Source organism: Papilio polytes, unplaced genomic scaffold (assembly GCF_000836215.1).
Source record: "Papilio polytes unplaced genomic scaffold, Ppol_1.0 DF823177.1, whole genome shotgun sequence".
Taxonomy (NCBI): domain Eukaryota; kingdom Metazoa; phylum Arthropoda; class Insecta; order Lepidoptera; family Papilionidae; genus Papilio; species Papilio polytes.
In genome coordinates, this window is record NW_013526027.1 from 3217908 (window position 1) to 3238225 (window position 20318).

A 20318-nucleotide genomic window follows, 5' to 3' on the forward strand; every position below is an offset into this window, starting at 1 on the left:
TTATCAAAATAAAATAAGCATCATAATTATTATGATGCAACAAGAGTCCCACTCCCGCCGCAGTTATGCCACTTCCAAAAGTTCGGAATTTTATAATCTTCGTGATCGCAACGACCAACTTCATTTACAATTTACCAAATATTTTTATTTTGTAACAATAGATAAAGGGAGGGTGTTTTCAATGTTCAAATTATGTGTGCATTTGTCTCAGTTACTACAAAGATAAATGTTTTACAACAGGACAAGTGTAGCTGCGAAATATGAATGACCAAATGTTAAAGATACCATTGTTCGTTTTCAAGACGAATTTGTAAATCGTAAGTATTTTATTAGCACTTTAATAACATATTTATCAACTATATTATATTAAATATGTTCTTTATATTCTTAACAATTAAAGGAATGACAAATGTTTGTTGCTAACGTGTTGATTCCTTTTGTAACATTACTGAGATTCGTGTTTAAGGACATGCATAATTTATTAGTGAATGCCTAGACAGTTATTCATTGTTCAGGAATTTGAATAGTAATACACATTATTTCCTACATTTTTGTATTGTTCTATTAATATTTACTTTTTAAAACGATTATGTCATATTGCACTATAAATAAGATTAACTTTGAATAAATTTCTTTATAACTTTCTATTAATTGCAGTGCGATGCCGCGAAACTGTGATGAAGATTCGGGGCGCAGCTCCTGCTCGGCTGCTTCTATCACATTCAGCCCTGTTATGGACTATCATCATTTCAAATCTGAAGAGCAACTAGAAACAAAACATTTACGAAATCAAGCTATTGCTGCCAACACAACCCTGAAAGTGAGCACTCGTCCAAGAAGCTATGTTGGTCTTGTGAATTCACCGGATGAAAGAGACCCATTTCCTAGTTACCGGATGCCTAAAACACATAGAAATGCTGTATTTAATCTATTTGATACACCCAGGCTTGGAGGTCTAAGTAATGCCCATTCAACATTTGATATAGCTACCAGCACACAAATAGAACATCCACAAATTCAGAACAATGCTGTTTCTATGTCTGCTGTTAATTCTGATGAAGGCAAATTTAATAAAGCCAAGCAGATATCACATTCATCGAATTTCAAAAGGGGGAAACCTGTACAAAGAGCTGCCTCTAGACTTTACAAAGCTGATGGTTTAAAAGGTAAAGAAGGCTGCATTGGTCCAGAATTTATTGTGCGAGCTTCCCAACCAATAAAGCATATAGATTTGACACTGAGTGCCATGTGTGATAAAAGAGTGATAACTATTGTGTTATTAAATGGACAAAGGATAGAAGTGCTCTGTGACCCGGCAACTATAACAGCTGGTCAGCTATTTGAAGGGGTAGTCCACAGTGAAAAATATGAACACAATTTTATGCTTGGTGTAGCTACTTTAATTGGGGGAGATTTTGTATTCCTACCAGATGATTATAAAATTAAAAAGATAGCCCCAGAACACTGGCATAAAACAAATAAGAAAAACAAAGGAATGGAGGAAATTGTCTCAATAACAGTATTTCTAAGAATAAAATTTTTCCTTCCAAAAAGTATTGCAAGCAATATTCAAGGAGGTGAATGGAGGTACAGGGTGTATCTTCAACTGCGGAGGGCAACAGTAGAAGGTCAAATGACTTCTACCATACAGAATCTCATTCTACTAGCGGGGTATGCTTTGCATATAGAGTTTGGAGAATATTCTTACAGGGAACATGGGTCGGCTGATTATTTCCTCTTAGAACATTATTTACCAGAGTCTGTTATAACAGAAGATATGGCTGATGTTAAACTAAAAATGAAGAGAGCCCATGAATCCCGAAGAGGTCTAGATAGAAATAAAGCCATTATTAATTACATAACATTAGCACAAACATTTAGAGACTATGGTGCACATTTTTATTCAGCAATATGGGCAACTAGAGATGGATTTTGTAGAGATGTATGGTTGTCTATTGCCCCAAGAGGGATAACACTATTTTCTCGTAACAGTCAAGGAGTTGATGATTCCGGAGTAAATACCAACAGGATAGTATTACAAAGCCTGCCGTGGCACCATATACATACTTTCTATTACAATAAGAAAAGTTTGTACATTATGCCTAACTCATATTCTGGCTTATCTAAAATTGGCATTAAGTACAAACTTAAAATGACAGACAATAAAAGTTACTTTACATTTTGGTTGGCCTCTTTACACCACAGATTGTATTTAAAATTGTATGCAAAAGAAGATTTTATCACATATTTATCCGCTGAAATTGGCTCACCTCCGAGTAACAGCCCAAAGAAAGCAGATTGCAGTAACTATCAAGACAGTTATAATTTAGCAGTAAGAAATCCCACAAGAGTTCGCAGACCTACGAGACGAAGATTTAAAGTAGACATATTTGGTGACAAGAAAGTACAAAATAAAGAAAACGAAAAGCCAGATACAGAAGAATTGTTACGAAGGATATTAGCACCACAGCATAATGAAAGCTTCTTAAATACCTCAAGTATAGGGCACGCGAGTTCCTCAAATGAAGCTCTATCCTCTTCGGAAAGCAGTCTACCAAGAAGGCATGGAGTTAAGATGGGTACACGGGTTTTTACAGGAATGAAAACAGTCCTAGATGCCAGTAATCTTCGAACACCAATGTCCAAAAGCATGAATGACTGTCGGAGATCAGATGGTACCATTCATAGTGATTCAGATGACCTCAGCTTGGAGCCGAAAAATCATTGCAATGTGAACAGTATGAAATTATTACCTGAAAGACAGTACAGTCAAAATGTCAGTACTGGACCAACAGCATTTGTTTTAGAATCACCAAAAGTATATTCTGATGTTTTTAATTACAAGGAGGCTAATGAGTCTTGCCTTAATACATCACTGTTTGAAAAATTGGATAACATGGAATATGTACAAGGCGAAAGAGTTTTTGTTACTGCAGTAATTGAAAGAGATGATACAAATGCATTGGGTCTACAAGTAGCTGAGGGTTCTGATGGAAATGTGTATATAAAATCAATCACATCCGGTAGTCCTGCAGAATCATGTAGAAAACTGTTACCTGGTGACCAGATTATATCAGTTAATGGTCAGACATTATTAAATTTAAAATACGATAAAGCATTAGCAATGTTGCAATCAGCTCCACAAATTGTTGAGTTAATAGTTTTGCAAAATGTTAATAAGCAATCAAATTTAGATTATCAATCTTTTATTGAATCAAATAAAGAATTGAACAATAGTCAAATAAATTTAAAAGACATCGGCAGCTCTTTAGATGCAGATTTAGCTGATGATGAGCTACTCAACGAGGAAGCTTTAAAGACAATTTACGCGTTAATAAAACTGACGAAAGATAAAGTGATCAGTAGAATGAAAGATAGAGGTAGTGTACAAAATACTCCAAATAAAACTAACTTAAAAAAATGTTATTCAGAAAATAAAGTTTATGAGGAGTCAGATTTGGCAGATTATTCTTCTCAAGAAAATACACCTCAGAAAAAAGATAAACAAAAATTTAATACATGGCGTGGTGAAATGACAATCACCAGACAAAAACGTAGACCTTTAAGCTTAAGTATACCTAATAACATGGATTTGCCTGATGAATATCTTGACGATAGCAAAAGTGATATTTTATTGAAGAAATCGATCCAATCCTCGATAAACAGTTTGGACAAATCTGAGAAGAGTTCGTCAGTTAAAAATGTGGCCTTACCGAGAAATTATGGACTGAGTCGGAAATGGCTAGGACCAGTCAGATATCCTGTAACTCCTTGTAAAAATAGCAATATAGAGAGTGCAATTGTTACTGACAATGTTGTGAGAAGACACTTTGTTTATGGTGCTGGTGATTCCGATGAGGATCAGATATTTTTATAAACTGTTAACCTTTTATCATCATGCTCCCTTCGCTTTGGGAACATGAGTTATAAGTTGGCTTTTTTTATAATATATTTTTAACGTGTACATAAATAAAAATTCGGAAGAAACGAATATACCTAATTAAAATACATGTTATTTACTCTAGATTATAAAAATTGTAAGACAAAAATTATACCGCCGTAATAATTTTAAGATTGTATAAGTATTATAAACATTAACTAAAATCTAATTAGTTTTATTTTTAAAGTCCATTTTAGTCCTAGTCTACACTAATTATTACCAGTTGCTTATTTAAAAATTAAACACAATTGTTGTCCTGTTAAATAGGTACCCATTATACAAAAGTAAATTGTTTTGTTCAATGGGAAAGAGAGAGTTGACAATATTATTGTGCAAGTGTTTCGTCAGCAAACACACGCAAAAACTAAATGAATTTTAGTTGGTGGAAATGCACCGTACTTTGTTGAATATACTGATGTATTATCTTGTATTCAATTGAGTGAAATCTCTTATTCAAACATGTCCTACTTTATATTTTGTATTTAGCAGCGGTGTAGGTTGTTTCGATGCTAAGTGTTTGGGTCAATGTTCTAAATTGTCCTTATATACCTACTAGTGCATTAGCGTTTGCCCTTTCACTTTCATGTACAGTTCACCAGTACACGATAATATTATCGACAACTCGTTTTATATCAATACAAATTAATTCAAGAGTAACTTTATATGTTTATTTTACAAAGTTACTAACGTAAATAATTTGAGCATATTTTTAAAAGTGTATTGCAAAAGAATTTACTTTTAAATTAACAAAACAAAAGAACATATTTCGTAAGTTTAGCACTTGGTTGATGTTACATAACACCAATAAATGGACTTTGACTCAAGATATATTGTAGTCAGTTTCGTGTAAAAAACTCATTATAGAAATGGAACTTGCTAATTTTTCAAAGCAGAAAGTTGAAAGAATATAAATATCCATCAATTAATTAGCTGACGAATATTGAGTTTCTTTTTTAGGAGAAAAAATGTAAATATATTTTCAATTACACATTCAATAAAACAACAAAATTGAAAACATTCTTTATTAAAAATAACACCATTCTTTAACCAAGCGAACATTATAACTAAATAAATCTAAGACAGCTGTCTTTCTACATCTAATGCAATCAGACTTCATAACAAAAAAAAATATTCTCATTCACTGCACAATTATATAAATCATTCACCATTACATTGCATTATCCTAACAGGTGGCATAACTAAATAGTTCTCTTTACACTATGTAAATGCACTGTGGAGTCTTTGTGACCGGATTACATCATCCCCCCCATACCTCCCATTCCACCCATGCCTCCCATACCCGCCATTGGGTTTGGTTCCTTCTCCTGTGGAATTTCACAGATCACAGCTTCAGCAGTTGTGAGCAGAGATGCCACACCACTAGCATCTGTGAGTGCGGTTCTAACTACTTTGGTTGGGTCAATGATTCCCTTCTCAATCATGTTAACATATTCATTGTTCAGGGCATCATAACCAAACTCAGGGCCTAAGTCCTCTACTTTAGCAACTACAACAGATCCATCAATACCAGCATTTCTTGCAATAGTCATGCATGGCATTCTGAGAGCTTTTTTGATAATTTCTACTCCAGTTGCTTGGTCACTGTTTGCAGTTTTAAGGTCAGTGAGAGTCGGAATGCATCTAAGAAGTGCTGAACCACCACCAGGAACAATGCCCTCTTCAACTGCAGCACGAGTAGCATTCAAGGCATCATTGACACGGTCCTTCTTCTCATTGACCTCCACCTCACTTGAGCCACCAACTCTTAAAACAGCAACTCCAGATGCCAGTCTAGCAAGTCTTTCCTGAAGTTTTTCTTTCTCATATTCTGATGTGGTTTCTTGAATTTGGTCACGAATTTGCTCTGCTCGACTCTCAATATCATTCTTCTTACCCTTACCTTTTAGGAGCAGTGTATCATCTTTTGTGATAATAACCTCACCAACTTGACCTAAATCTGAAGGCTGTACATCTTCCAGCTTAATAAGGTTAGCATCATCACCAAACACAACACCACCTGTAGCAATGGCCATGTCACTAAGGGTGGCCTTACGATTGTCACCAAAACCTGGAGCTTTAACCGCTGCGACTTGCAGACCAATCTTCAACCTGTTCACTACAAGGGTGGATAGAGCCTCACCATCGACATCCTCAGCAACAATGATGAGAGGCTTCCTTTGTTGGTTAGCAAGCTCCAGGGCTGGGATTATTGTTTGAACATTGCTAATTTTTTTCTCAGAGAACAAAATTAAAGCATCTTGGAACTCTACCTTTGCTCCTTTTGAGGAGTTAATGAAATATGGTGAAATATAACCTCTATCGAATTTCATACCTTCAATGATTTCCAGTTCATCAGTCAACGTTTTACCATCCTTCACGGTTATGACTCCGTCGCGGCCTACTTTGTTCATGGCATCAGCAATCAACTTGCCGATTGCCGTGTCCCCATTGGCGGAGATTGTGGCTACCTGCGCAATCTCTTCCGGCGTGGTTACCGGCTTAGACATAGTCTTTAACTTGTCTTTCACGGCATCAACGGCCATCATAACACCCCGTCTAATCTCTATGGGATTAGCGCCTTTCGAAATTTTCTCGAAACCCTCCTTTGCGATAGCACGCGCTAAAACTGTCGCCGTCGTGGTGCCGTCACCGGCTTCCTCGTTTGTGTTATTAGCCACGTTTTGAACCAACTTAGCTCCAATATTCTGGAATTTGTCTTTAAGTTCTACGCCCTTTGCAACTGTGACTCCGTCTTTGGTGATTTTAGGTGCACCCCAGGACTGTTCTAAAATAACATTCCTACCTTTTGGGCCCATTGTGACGGCTACAGCATCGGCTAGAATATCGACGCCCTGAAGCATGAGAGCTCTTACATCAGCCCCGAACCTCACATCTTTCGCGTAAAATCTTGATATTTGATGATTTTTGTGTAGGGCAATGGTTTGACGAGCAACGCGAGGCAAACGAAGCATTTTGTTAAACTATTTGGAATGATTTTTTAAAACACAAAAGTATTCGAGCTTTTTATTTCTCGAATATTCTCCAAAGAGTCCGCACAAGCACAATGTGATCTTCCTTGCCGGTTATAGGTTATAATAAAACCTCTGTACAGATTATGTAACAAACGAAATATGTAAAATCTAGCGTTCGATTCGTTACCGAAAATAACGGTTAACGATAACTGCTAACTGAATAGCGAACTGTAGACAAATTGTACCTTCGATTTTTTAGGGTTACCAGTGAGCAAAAATTCCTAATTTCTTTTGCAATTCTTTCATCTTGAACACAAATTTGGTATGTAAAGGTGTAGCACCAGTTTTAGCAATAACGAGTTGTTAGATTACGGCGTTATACTAATGACAATAAAATTAACAAACAAAACCACGTGTTATATCTTCAGAAGAATATTAAGTTCTTACTGGAATTTCCAAAATGAAAAATGGCTCCATGTAGGCTGTTTGCCAAAATCAAAGTGTCTTGCTGTTTCCTGGGGGTATTCCTATAGTCTTTCGTTCATATATACTTTTATACTAATACTAGCTGTTGCCTACGACTATGCCCGTGTGGAGTTTTAAAGTTCAAAACTTACGTTCGCCTACTGTTGGTAATAGGTTTAAAAAAAAGGCGAACGTAGGTTTTGAACTATCAAATTTCACGCTTACGAAGTCGCGGGCAACGGCTAGTCATATATAAAAATAAAGCAATTGTTTACAGTGCATTTGCCCCATCAGGAGCGTTTGTATGCTTGCAGGTAGTACTGTCATAGGTCCTAAGTGTAATATATTAAAATTAAGCATTTGAAAGTAGAGTAAAGTAAACTATAGTCACATTTTTGGAAAATTGTCTGGTAGTATTTATTTAGTCATTCTTACAATGTTCTTTAACACATATGTGAAAATGAGTGAACTCAAATGAATCTATACAATTTCAGAGCGTGATAGCGAGAAAGTGCGTAATTGGACAGGATAAGTAATTGTAACTCATGCCCATTCAGATACAGTACAAACTAGTACTTTCTAATGACATTACAATTAAAAAATTAAGCTTGTAAATGTAAGTGCCGTCTGCCAGCTATGGGAACTCAGTCTATAACATTCTTGCTTTAACATCATCATTGTTCTAATATTTCCATAAACTCGATACATACTTCTGACAATCGAATCAAATAGGCACAACACACCACACTTGATCAGACTGCTTGACAGGATTACTGACACTGACAGCTGACAGTTGACACAAATGGTAGTCAAGAATCAGGAATGAATGTAAAATGTGAATAATTCTTGATTTTAAATTATTCTTTCGTTCGCTTAAGTAGTACGAGCACGTTTTCTCGAGGCTAACCAAACATGCGGTGCAACTTCGTTTGATAACTATTTCGATTTATTAATAACTGATTTAACTTGAATCTCACAAAGTTTTTAATCTTATTTTAATTGTTCATTATTTAAAATTACATAATGGATAAATCTAGGTGAGCGAAATTTTGGATTATAATAACTTCCTCTAGTATTTTAATAGTAACTTAGACATAGATTAGTATTTTTATCTGATAGAAATAAATATGTAATATTATTTTGGAGCCATAGGACTAGTGTATGTAATAAATTTCTTTATAATTGTAGCAACAAAGGGGATATGAAAGGGCTTCTGTTGGGCATTGGTAATCCCCTCCTGGACATCTCTGCTATTGTGGATGAGGAGTTATTAAAGAAGTATGACTTGCACCCTGATGATGCTATTATGGCAGAAGCTAAGCATATGCCATTGTACAAAGAGCTGATGGAAAGGTAATTTTTATATGTGTTTTTCAACTTGAAATAATACATATTGATTAAAAAATGTATTAAGCAACTAAAAAACTGTCATCTATATCTGTATCTATACATAATATAATAAAGAGGAAAGATTTGTATTTTTGGACTTTTGTATGTCTTGGAATAACTCATAAACTACTGAACTAATTTAAATATTCTTTTGCTATTAAAATGCTATGTTATTAGTGAGTAACAAAGGCTGCATTTTATTATTTTTTAACTTCACACAGATAATGTTGTGACGAACAGCTGGTGTGTTATAAGGATAGTCTTTTTTGACCAACTTCCCAAAAGGAGGTTTTATTTTTTTTTATCAAATTAGTTACTAAAGCACCAAATTTTTTAATGTGTATATATGAAAATCAATATTAATTTGTAACAGTATAGTGTTTTAAGAAAGTTTTAAAGCTGAAAATTCTAATTTGTTTTAGTTGTTTGATAGAGTTCACATTCAATTTTTTATGGTGTACAACAATGGGTGTTTTATAATTAACTGATTAATGTATTGTAACTGATAACATTGTCCATGTTACCATATCTATCTTACTTAGCTATAATTTAGTTTCTTCTTTGATTTATTCTTTAATTTATTTTTTTAAAAACTAGCTTTTGCCTGCAACTCCATCCCTATTGAAATAAGAAAAACAAAAGTGAGTAGTATATGTGTTCTTCCAGACTATCCTCTATGTCTATGTGTATTCAGCAGTTTAAGCTACAAACTCTTAACAAACATCCATCCACCCATCCATCCATCTACACTTTCGTATTTATACTAATATTGTAAAGAGGATAGATTTGTAACTTTGTATGTATTGAAATAATTCAAAAGTTACTAAGCCAATTTTAAAAATTCTTTTACTGTTAGAAAGGTAATTTATCTTTGAGCAACAATAATTCGTATTAAATTTTAATTTTACGCGGCTGAAGTCGCGAGCAGAGGCCAGTTTATAATATTAGTATATTATGATAATGTTCAATTTTAATTTCTCTCTGAAGTATACTTGGTGATTGGCAGGAGGCCAGCAATTAAAACCATTTTGGTTTACAAAACCTTATCTGGTGATCACTTGTGAGTGGGATTAGGGATTATACCCAACCTTCACCCCACTCTGTCCCCTCGTGGGGACAGATGAGAATAACAAGTTTCATCCGTGCCACCTTATCAACGAGGGGACGGTTGGAACTTATTTTATTTCATAACGGTTCCATCTCACTTTATTGGTGATAGTGGGACTAAAAGGTGGGATGGATGAAACTTTTTATTCTCACTTGAGGACAGGGGTGGGTGACTGACGGTTGGGAATAATCGGGGATTAGACTAGGTGATATTATGACACAACACAATAACACCTAATATTGTAAGAAATGTTCATCAATGAATGTAGGAATTTATCTTCATAATAAATACAAGGGTCATAAAGAAAATAGTCATAGATATAGTAAAATATTCACAAAAGCTACTAATTAAATGTTTATAAATGTCAGATCTAAAATTCCAGATATAATGCGGAGTTTATAGCCGGTGGTAGTGTGCAGAACTCATTGCGTGTAGCACAATGGATACTAGGTACACCTGATGTTTGTACCTACCTCGGTTGTGTTGGTGATGATGACTACGCTAAGATACTAAAGGAAAGAGCAGAGTGAGTATATAATTTCTTTCTAATGGCATTGATTTAATATTTACCTGAATCAAATATAATGCATAAACATTTTAAGTGTCCACACATGTGAAACTATCGCACAAATGTTTAGTCTTGCTTTGATTCCTATAAGCATGTATAGAGGTGCACACAATTAAATTTCGAACAATTGACAATCGCACAACTGTTGTGCGATAGTTTAGTCAAACTTGTTTGTCTACTCGTATGTTCAAGGTTATTTGACAGTTATTAAAATAATCTTAACTCAAGATATAGTATAGTAGGAAGTATAGTTTGACAGTGAAGAAGAAAAGAAAGGGGAAATGTCCTCTATATGTGCGTCTCCTCCTCCGTTAATTAAGGGTAGGCAACGCATCTGTAATTTTGGATGTTTATGGTTATCGGTCGCTTTCCATTTCGGTGGATTCAGGTTGCCGCTGGATCGTTTGCCACCGTATATTATAAAAAAAAAATGTGAGTAATACCAGGTTTTTATATCTGGCGTGATGTTGCGATAGTCTAGTATTGCTTGTCGATTTTATCTTCACTGATATCTATGCTAAGTAATCTTGTAGTTTTTTTGATCTTCGTATATAGTACTGTTTGTTAAGTGTTACATATTTTTGATATACATTTTGCTTTTATATTTACTTTTTTTAAATTTGTTACCAGGATTTTTTTTACAAAATATAATGATTCTGAAATATTAATTAATACACGAATTATCGTTGTCTCTGTTTTTTCACAGAGTATAAAAAGATAGGGAATGAATACGCGTTTTGTCAATGAAGCCACAGGAGAAAAAATATTATTTTTTTCGACCGACGTCTTTCGTTGGAATATCAATAAGCTGTCTTATATTTATTAAATTGTACAATACTATCTGTAAATTGAGTAGTTCTATCATATTATTCACAATACAACTGCCTTACGCATTTTGATAAGGCCCAATGTTATCAGTTAGGGATCACAGCTGACATGTTTTATCATTTCAGTTCAAATGCTTATGCAATTTACATCATAATGTAACGCTAATAATAGTTTTTCAAAGATATTTCTCGATATTTTCGTTGAAACATTTTTATTTACTGTTGGTTACCTTTGCCAGTTTACTGGTAAATAATACTTTAGCCAGTGCAATTTTATGTTTCCCGTTGGGCCGATTGATCATCTCTTTAGGGAATCTATGGTCCAATCGAATGTATACAGTAAATTGAGTCAATGCAGAAAAAATGTTGGGCCGATCGGTATATCGATAGGTCCAACGGGAAACACTTGAATTTTCACTTTAAAATGTGATGTCAATACTTCTGTGTTATATTTTGTTATGTTTTCGATATTCTGTAAGAGCAGAGAATTCTCATGGTTTTATCAAATAAATTAAACCGATTTGTTACATTACGGCGTAACTTAAAACAAGGTATTTCTTATTAGTTTCGCATATTCATAACCGTAACGTGTGCAACAATACAATAGACATTTAACACTCATTTGCTACTAATAAAACCGCATATTCCCCTTAAAATAAAGGGGAGAATTTACAAAACCGTCGTAAGACCTGTCATGATGTATGGATCTGAATGTTGGGCAGTAAAAGGGACGGATGAAAGGATAATACATGTGGAGGAAATGTGAATGTTAAGATGGATGTGTGGGGTAACGCGATTGGATAAGATACGAAATGAGTATATTAGAGGAAGTTTGAGAGTAGCCCCAGTGGTTGAGAAAATAAGGAGTAAAGGTTAGAGTGGTATGGGCATGTTATGAAAAGGGATGAATCGCATGTAACAAGAAGGATATTAGTTATGAATGTGGAGGGGTACATCGGTAGAGGTAGACCTAGAAAGTGATGGATAGATTGCGTGAAAGGTGACATGATCAAGAAGGGAGTGATGACTGAGATGACGGATGATAGAATGCGTTGGAGGACGAAAACCCGGTGCGCCGACCGTACGGGAGTAGGATAAGGCGGGGGAGATGATGACTCATTTGCTACTAAGACTTGATAATATTAAAGTAAAGGGACTGGACTTGTCGGCATTGAATGTGTTAACATACTTGTCGACTCTGTATCAATATTCTGTAGTACAATATTGTATCTTATCTGTGACAGCAATATCTTTGTTCAATGATGGTTAAGATTAGATATGTCTGGTTGTCTCTTAACTGTCCGTCATGTCTGCCCACACGATATGTGGGTGTAAATTAGCCCACATTTCAAATGCCATTTATGTTTAATACCAATTGCCGTATAAAAAGTATGTTCCTGTTTGTTTCTTAGCTAAAGAATTTAGTCCCTAACTCCACTGACGTGACTGCGACTGCAAACAGACACTTATTATGTCTATTCCACCTACAAATGCAAATGTTACTTCAATATATTCCTATTCCTATTTCGGAGGCCTAATTTAAGTCCATTTCACTTTACCACCCTTTTCTTATAAGGACAGGATGGGAAGGGGAAGTGGATTTGAAGGTGGAGGAGATGCATAGGAAGGGCAATATCCTCTTTGCGTCTCTTCCTCCGTCGGATAACGGTAGGCAACGCATCTGCGATCACGGATGTCTATGAGCAGCGGTCGCTTCGCCATTTTGGCGGATTCAGGTGGCTGCTTGCTCGTTTGCCACCTAGTGTTATAAAAAAAAATTTACTATTAATTATGTAAATATATGAGATGATGCAAATGGACCAGGCTACTAGAAAATGTTATTGGACAATTCTTCATCAATTTGGCAAATGCTTCAATTAATTGATTGGCATCACAAATACAAAGTTCAATAGCGAAGTCTAATTGCTATAAAAGATAATCACTCTTGTGCGCTTGTTTTAGAGTTGAGTTTCCTTTATTGATTGAATATTTTTTTTAATCAACTGCGTCATAGACTGAAGTGATCGAGAAGTTATTTTAATTTTCCATTCATGGTTACTGGTTTAATTATCTTTTTTATGCTTATTCAAGGAAAAATATTACTGTGTTTCTGATATTTATAATTAGCTAGTAATAGCATACAAATGGTTGTATTTTTGTAGTTATTCATATTATCTTCAAGTGTCTATTTCTACTTCGATATTAGTCTCGAGCGACTGTCGTTTGTCGTAACCACTGGCGACCGCGTCTGCTATACAATATGACAGTTGAATAGATTAACTAAGGAAATATGTATGTTTCGATTTTACCGATGTACAGTTACATTTATGAGTTTGTTGAGAGATGTGATCTATTGTTAGGGCTGATGGTGTGCGAGTGCTGTACCAAGTATGTGGCGAGGCGGCTACGGGCACATGTGGCGTGCTGGTGACGGGCACGCACCGCTCGCTGTGCGCCAACCTCGCAGCCGCGCAGCGCTTCACGCCCGCACACCTCGACACCGACGCCTGCAGGGTTGCCGTACAGTCCGCCAAGTTTATATACGCATCGGTTAGTGAATGACACAGCTCTATTTCTCTATGGTTTCATGTGAACGAAATTCAACTCTCTCTATCTATAACACAAGAATGAATGAAACAGATAGACAATGCTATTGTTCCTCTCCATAAAAGTAGATGGCTATAGAATTAACCGAATGAATGACATTCGATTCTAAAATGTCTCACTCATACGTGTTTTTTGGATTGTTTGTTTTAAAACTAAAAGAAATATTGCAGGGTTTCTTCGTGGCGGTGTCCCCCGAATCGATAATGCGACTGGCGGAGCACTCGCACAACAGTGAGCTGACTTTCATCATGAATCTGAGCGCGCCATTCGTGTCGCAGTTCTACAAGGAGCCTCTAGAGAAGATGATACCATATGTAGACATACTGTTTGGAAATGAAACTGTAAGCACACATTTTTGTTTTTCTTTGTATCGTATAGATAGTAGGCAAATGAACTAAAAAAATTTAAAAAAACATACTTACAATTTCCCCTACAAAACCTACTTCCGTCTATGTTGATTCGTCATAAATAATAATTAAAACCTATCTTCGCCTATGAAATTTTTGTCGATATTTAGTTCAATAAATTTTAAATGACCTGATTTTAATCTTATTTCAGGAAGCAGAAGCCTTCGCGAAAGCGTTTAACATACCGGGCGATAATTCTGAGCAGATCGCTAAGAATATAGCCGCACTTCCAAAATTAAACGGCACTAAACAAAGGGTAGTTGTTATAACACAGGGTAGCGACCCTGTCATACTGGTCGAAGGTAACAAAGTTACTTTAATACCAGTGAGGAAATTAGACAAGGAACAAATAGTGGATACGAATGGCGCTGGGGATGCGTTCACTGGAGGATTCCTCAGCCAGCTCGTCCTCGGTAAGCCGTATGACACTTGTGTCAAGTGTGGCATCTACAGTGCAACACATGTTATACAACATTCAGGCTGTACTTTTAGCGGAGACAATGACTTTCAAGAATGTTGATGGTAAAAAGTAAAACGCAACCCTAGACTGATATTGCAATAATCGTTTAATCTCAATGTAACCATACAATAATATTTTACATTATTTAAATAGTTATTTTTTGTGCAAAATAGATGAAGTATCGATTTGTATATGACAACCGAATGTTTTCATAATGTATGTTACATTCAATACACTGACAGTTGCTGTCAGACATTGACATACAAACCATAGACTGGATTGTATGTCGCCAATTTTATGTTTCCAATATGGCAACACAATGCATCATAAAATGTCAACAATCTGAGTACTTTTGCTACTCAAAATTTTAGTCTCGTTTTATATACTTTCAATTATCTTCAACCTTGACGTTGGCGAAATCATCGAAATAACGATGGGGTCCACTAAACATTAAAAGAAGAAGAAGAAGAGCACTGATATAATCATATGCAAATAAATAATTTACTTAATTAATAAAATATAGATAAATTGGTTCGTTGGATTAGTAAATATATAAATTACCTGTCTCCACTTCTAAAACACTGTTAAAATCGAATTAATGATAATTTTAGTATTACAAATAGATCTGACTGCATATCAATCACTGCACATATTGTTCAAGAAAGTCATATGGCATGGTATTTATTATCCTTTATTTCTACATCTTGAATCAAATGATACATTTTCAATAATAATTGAAAATTACAAGCAATGAAAAAGTTGATAATCATGTAAATTAAGTAACGAAGCAATATATTTTTCTAAAATATAATAACTCGAGGTTGTATTGTACTAGAAGTTGTCTTATGTTGCAATTATCATCAGATAAAAAAATCCTTTAATTTTGATCAGAATTAGATGTATCCAATGTAGTTGCAAATGCCTTGCGTTTGATGTCTTAACAAGACATTTTCAACTTTAGTTCATGTCTCATAATCATAGATTTGTGTTTTCTAGAAAATACCTTTGTCTATGTAGGTGTTGAAAACTACAAACGTGTTCCGATTTACGTGTTTTTTGTCTATACGTCTTTTTGTTTTCTTTTAGACCTTTGTTTACCCATTCCAATATTAGAAGTAAGTCTTCCAATGATGTTTATGTAATCAAATAGTGAAATAGCTAGCTTACAAAGTGAGATCGTTTTTCTTATGTAATGCAGCATAGTACAAGATTTTGTGGATAGTTGTAAATTTATGTTTGCATGTAGAACATTGTTGCTATGTATTTTGTATTATCCCTGTTTATTATAACTTAAGGTCTTAAAATCAAGATTATTGTAACAATGTTGTGTTTGTACTTATATGTTTGTATTTGTTTTGAAATAAAAATATATTTAGTGTATTTTTTCTTTTTTTACCCCTTAACTTCTCTTAAAACAAATTATCCGACATATCTTATTAAAATACAGTAGAACCTCGATAAGTTAAAGTCCAAGGGAAACACAAAATATTTTAAGTTATAGAGGTTTTAATTTATCAAGGGTCTATGTACTCTAGGTATTGAGCTCTGATGGAAAGGGAACATATTATTTTTTGAAGTCATAGAGGTTTTTATATTACCGAGGTTTGATTTATCGAGGCTCTACTGTATAAATATAAGTTGGGTATCATATATTATACCTCGTCTTTGGGTTCGATTCCCAACAGTAGTAAACATCACATAGAATGGGTGTAATAGACACGAACTGCAGACTTGCGCACGTAGTTATGCCCATACGGGTATATAATTACATACACACAGCAGCACATACTGTGCCGCCCCTGCGTAAGGGATAAGTGCAAGTGGATGATAACATAAGGGTATATTTCACCAAAAACTTTTTTTAAGATATTACCAAAGTGTTGAATACTTTGTGTAGCAACATTTGATCAGTTGCATTTATTAATTGCCGTGGGTATTTGGGTCTTATGAAGGTAATTTCGACTTTAATAATTGAATTTACAGTTAACAAATGAATTAAAACTATATATGTACCTACCTAGGAACAAAATGTTTTTGATATGTCATAGGTTACCCATAGACTGTTCAGAGCATTTTTAATTATTTTTAATTTTAATTAATTATGGCAATACATGATATGACCGACAGGATATCAAAATATTTTTTTCATATAGCAAGGAGTCTGATTGATAGCCATTTTGAAGAGCCTTTTGTTGGTGTTTTGTGAATGTTTTTAAGTAAATTTCACAATATTTAAAGATTATTAGTGTTATATAATAGAAAACAAAATAATAGTAACTTATAGCATTTCATAAATGCATGTGTTTTGATTGTGTTGTTTGTTTGGTCAACGCATTGTGAAAAAAAGGAACCGGAAAGAAACTTGTCGCATTATGTTCTTATTTTAACGTTTGTGAAAATAAATAGTTTTGCAACAGTGAAAAGTGTCAGTTTGTTGAATTTGTGTAATTAATGTTGGAGAAAGGATTATTTACGTCGCGTGTATTTGTTCACTACGTAAATTTAGATTGCCACAAGATGGCCGCCATCGTATGCCCGCTCTGCCAAAACCCGCTTGTGAGGCCCGATGTGTCATCGGCAGGCGAGCGCTTTGCGGATATGCTGTAAATTAGCGTCTCGCGTCGCGGCTGACCACCGCGGCAGCTTTCGGCGGGGTTCCATTCTGTAAAATGGAATTTCGCTCGAGGCGCCAAAATATGATGGGTGTTGACACATCTCGATCAGCAATACCGTACCGTTACTCAGACGGCTCTAAGAAATAATATTTGACAAAGATGACCGATCCGGACGAAGTAGGGAAAGACGAGTGGAAGCGATGGATACTCGAGGCGATACATAAGATACGGTCGCAGAAACAGAGGCCGAGTGTGGAGCGAATATGTCATGCAATAAGACAACACCACAACTATCACGAGGATGTGGTCTCCGAGCGCCTGGAGCGGGCAGTGAGGGAGGGTACCGTTCTGAAGGTGTACAATAAGGGGCAAAGCTCGTACAAGGACCCAGGGGGTTTGCAAAGTAGGTTGTTAAGAATCGCGCCTGATGTGGACATTTCGCGGGCAGTGGCTAAAGCGGTGCGGGAGCTAGGGGAGAGGGACGGCTCTAGTTTGAAGAGCATCGAGAGGTATCTGAGACAAGCTTACCAGCTGACTGTGGACTCTGGTGCGGATGTGAGGACTGTGTTACGTGCGGCGGCAAAGCGGGCCGTGGCGCGGGGACTAGTAACGCACCATGCAGGGAACTACAGGGCGACAGAGAGGCCCTTGACTTCAACAGACCGTCCCCATAAGCAACGAATAAAGTCCTTTGCAGACACTCCAGATAAGGTACTGTATCTTTTATTTTGTAAACAAACAAGTAATTGTTTGTAAATAAAAGCTATTTTTTTTCTCATTGAAAAATGAATGGCAAGTTCAATTTCAAGGTTAACGACCTCTACAAATCTGAGGAAATTGTACACATATATTAAAATTTGTATATATATGAAATACTTGAAATATTAACTTTTTCTTTATTGTAATAAAATTTATATTGTATGTTTGAAAATTTTTTGATTAAGATTTACAATTTGAATGTTATTCGAGTTTTTAAGATAATAGAATATTTTAAAAATCCATGATATATGGGATATATTAAGATATGTTAAATCTGAAATTTTTCTTGCCAAAATTTGTATCTTGTAAATATTTTATGAATAACTAGGTCAATGAGGTTTCTAACTTACTGAAAGTTAAAGCTGCTCTGTTCTATCAGTAACTAACTTTTCTAAATAACTATAACAGTATGACAATAGGTTTGTATTTCTGGTCATAAAATTGAGTATAAATAATGCTAATTGACTGTACATGAATCATTTTTAATAATTTTATTTACATTTATTTTATATTTTCTAATTCTACGGCTTTTGTGTCTATTGGTTATTAAAATGTATATAAAAAATTCTCAATAAGTTATGGATAAACTAAAAAAATTGTATGCAGAATGAATCAAATAACATTTCTTTTTTATTATATTTGACATGTCTTAACATTGGTGCCATATTAAGGTGGATTCTGAGGAGGAATTGTCATCATCACCATCACCTCGTCAATTTCTAACAGTTAGTCTTACTTGTCTGTATATATGTATCTTAGTAGATGTTCGCCAACTTAGGCCTGGGTTAGACAAATTAACAATGCATGTTGTTAGTTTTACTGAAAATTCTCACTAGTTATGGGTACTTTGTCTAAAATTGTTGTTCTCCAGAGTTCTATTTTAACATGTGAAGATCAGTAAATTGGCTCATAGCTTAGCTCAAAATGTGCTCTTCGAACTGTATACAGTGAGTCCAAGCTATCAGACAAGTTAAGGCTCAATGGTTCACATAGTTATGGTCACTGCATTGAGCTGTGAACTGCCAATTTAGTTGTCAAGTCACAACTTAAAGGTTTAAATCATCTTATATTCAAAGCCTAAACATCTGTATTAAAGTATACTATTATCCCTTTTATTGTCTATGGAAAAATTGAGATAGCAATGTTTTTGGACAGGTGTTACAGCAGGTGTGATGTAAATGGTTACTTAACTATGCATGATCCAGTTATGCTTAACTGCTTTGTTTGTATTGGTGTTATTATATACTTGTTATAATATACAGATATGAAAATTTGTTTAGTGCTTCAGTACATGCATTTATGTTATGTGGAATTAAAAGGTATTGCATGTTTCAGGGAAACAGAGTGCTATAAGAATTTATTTCTGCTCTTTTAGTGTAGGAATTTATGCAATGTATGACAAAAATCCCATGTTAACAATATATGAATCCCTATTTTATGTAATGGACACTCTGAAATCTGTCTCTTACTCTAGTGTATCAAATAGAACTTGAATTATTCATTTCTGGAATGTATTTACCTATGCATGTTTGTATTAGATGGTTTTATTTAAATTATTGTAACTGTGATATGTATTACTACCTTCAGAAACAAAGTCATGGTGGAGTACCAGTGTGCACCGAGTGCCTCGGTACGGATGCAAGGAATCGCCTGGGGGCCGCAGAGGATCTGATCTGCTGCTACCAGTGCAAGTCCTATGCACATCCCACCTGTCTTGATCTCTTGGAACATGTCAGCTTAACTGTGGTGAAGGTAGGCCAATATGTAGAATATCTTATAACTGTTGTCTTCATTTTTCTGTGTTATAGTGATTAGCATTTTAGGATATCGGAAATTGGTTTAGCTTAGGGTCTAAAAGAGTAAAAAATATAATGAAATTCTAAAGTTAATGACTATCAAGTGTAATAGCTGATCTATGATGATGTCATATTGATAGTTTCAATGCCAACTACAGTAAGCCTTAGAATAGTTGTGTTAAAGATATTCAAATTGGTTGTTATTATTGTAATTATGTCTAGTAATTAGATGTATTTTAATATTTATCAAGTGAATTTATCTGGTAGGTAATACTAGGTTAATTGTTATGTATAGTAAAGTATTGAAAGTTATTAAAGCGTAATAAAATAATGATAAATGGTGGTGTTGTGTGCAGAGCGTGCGGTGGTCGTGCGGCGAGTGCGCGCGGTGCGCTGCGTGCGGCG

General features: G+C 35.0%; 4 protein-coding genes across 4 annotated transcripts in view; 3 read left to right on the plus strand and 1 right to left on the minus strand.

Annotated features, from left to right (window-relative positions):
- Nucleotides 1-83: 83 nt before the first annotated feature.
- Nucleotides 84-4005, plus strand: LOC106105213 (tyrosine-protein phosphatase non-receptor type 13-like). The gene is made up of 2 exons (XM_013285487.1): nt 84-317; nt 658-4005. Exon 2 carries the CDS (start codon nt 662-664, stop codon nt 3875-3877), a length of 3216 nt encoding a protein of 1071 aa, XP_013140941.1. The 5' UTR covers nt 84-317; nt 658-661; the 3' UTR covers nt 3878-4005.
- A 943-nt stretch (nt 4006-4948) lies between these two features.
- LOC106105234 (60 kDa heat shock protein, mitochondrial-like) lies at nt 4949-7057 on the minus strand. The gene has a single exon (XM_013285512.1). It carries the CDS (start codon nt 6910-6912, stop codon nt 5194-5196), a length of 1719 nt encoding a protein of 572 aa, XP_013140966.1. The 5' UTR covers nt 6913-7057; the 3' UTR covers nt 4949-5193.
- A 1099-nt stretch (nt 7058-8156) lies between these two features.
- LOC106105232 (adenosine kinase) lies at nt 8157-16123 on the plus strand. Its single transcript, XM_013285510.1, has 6 exons — nt 8157-8414; nt 8566-8730; nt 10257-10400; nt 13630-13819; nt 14047-14217; nt 14435-16123. Exons 1-6 carry the CDS (start codon nt 8401-8403, stop codon nt 14801-14803), a joined length of 1053 nt encoding a protein of 350 aa, XP_013140964.1. The 5' UTR covers nt 8157-8400; the 3' UTR covers nt 14804-16123.
- A 779-nt stretch (nt 16124-16902) lies between these two features.
- LOC106105081 (histone acetyltransferase KAT6B-like) overlaps nt 16903-20318 on the plus strand; it is a 5789-nt gene continuing 2373 nt past the window's right edge. The window contains exons 1-3 of the mRNA XM_013285307.1: nt 16903-18069; nt 19705-19869; nt 20270-20315. Of these exons, the coding sequence (XP_013140761.1) occupies nt 17518-18069; nt 19705-19869; nt 20270-20315 (763 nt within the window). The 5' untranslated portion in view covers nt 16903-17517. The remainder of the gene's footprint in view (nt 18070-19704; nt 19870-20269; nt 20316-20318) is intronic.

What these genes read in the sequence shown, in the direction of transcription:
- LOC106105213 (XM_013285487.1), top strand. Translation starts at nt 662, where the DNA reads ATGCCGCGAAACTGTGATGAAGATTCGGGGCGCAGCTCCTGCTCGGCT.
- LOC106105234 (XM_013285512.1), bottom strand. Translation starts at nt 6,912, where the DNA reads ATGCTTCGTTTGCCTCGCGTTGCTCGTCAAACCATTGCCCTACACAAA.
- LOC106105232 (XM_013285510.1), top strand. An exon ending in ATACTAAAGGAAAGAGCAGA is followed by an intron (nt 10,401 to 13,629) that starts GTGAGTATATAA and finishes ATCTATTGTTAG; the next exon opens with GGCTGATGGTGTGCGAGTGC. An exon ending in TACTGTTTGGAAATGAAACT is followed by an intron (nt 14,218 to 14,434) that starts GTAAGCACACAT and finishes ATCTTATTTCAG; the next exon opens with GAAGCAGAAGCCTTCGCGAA.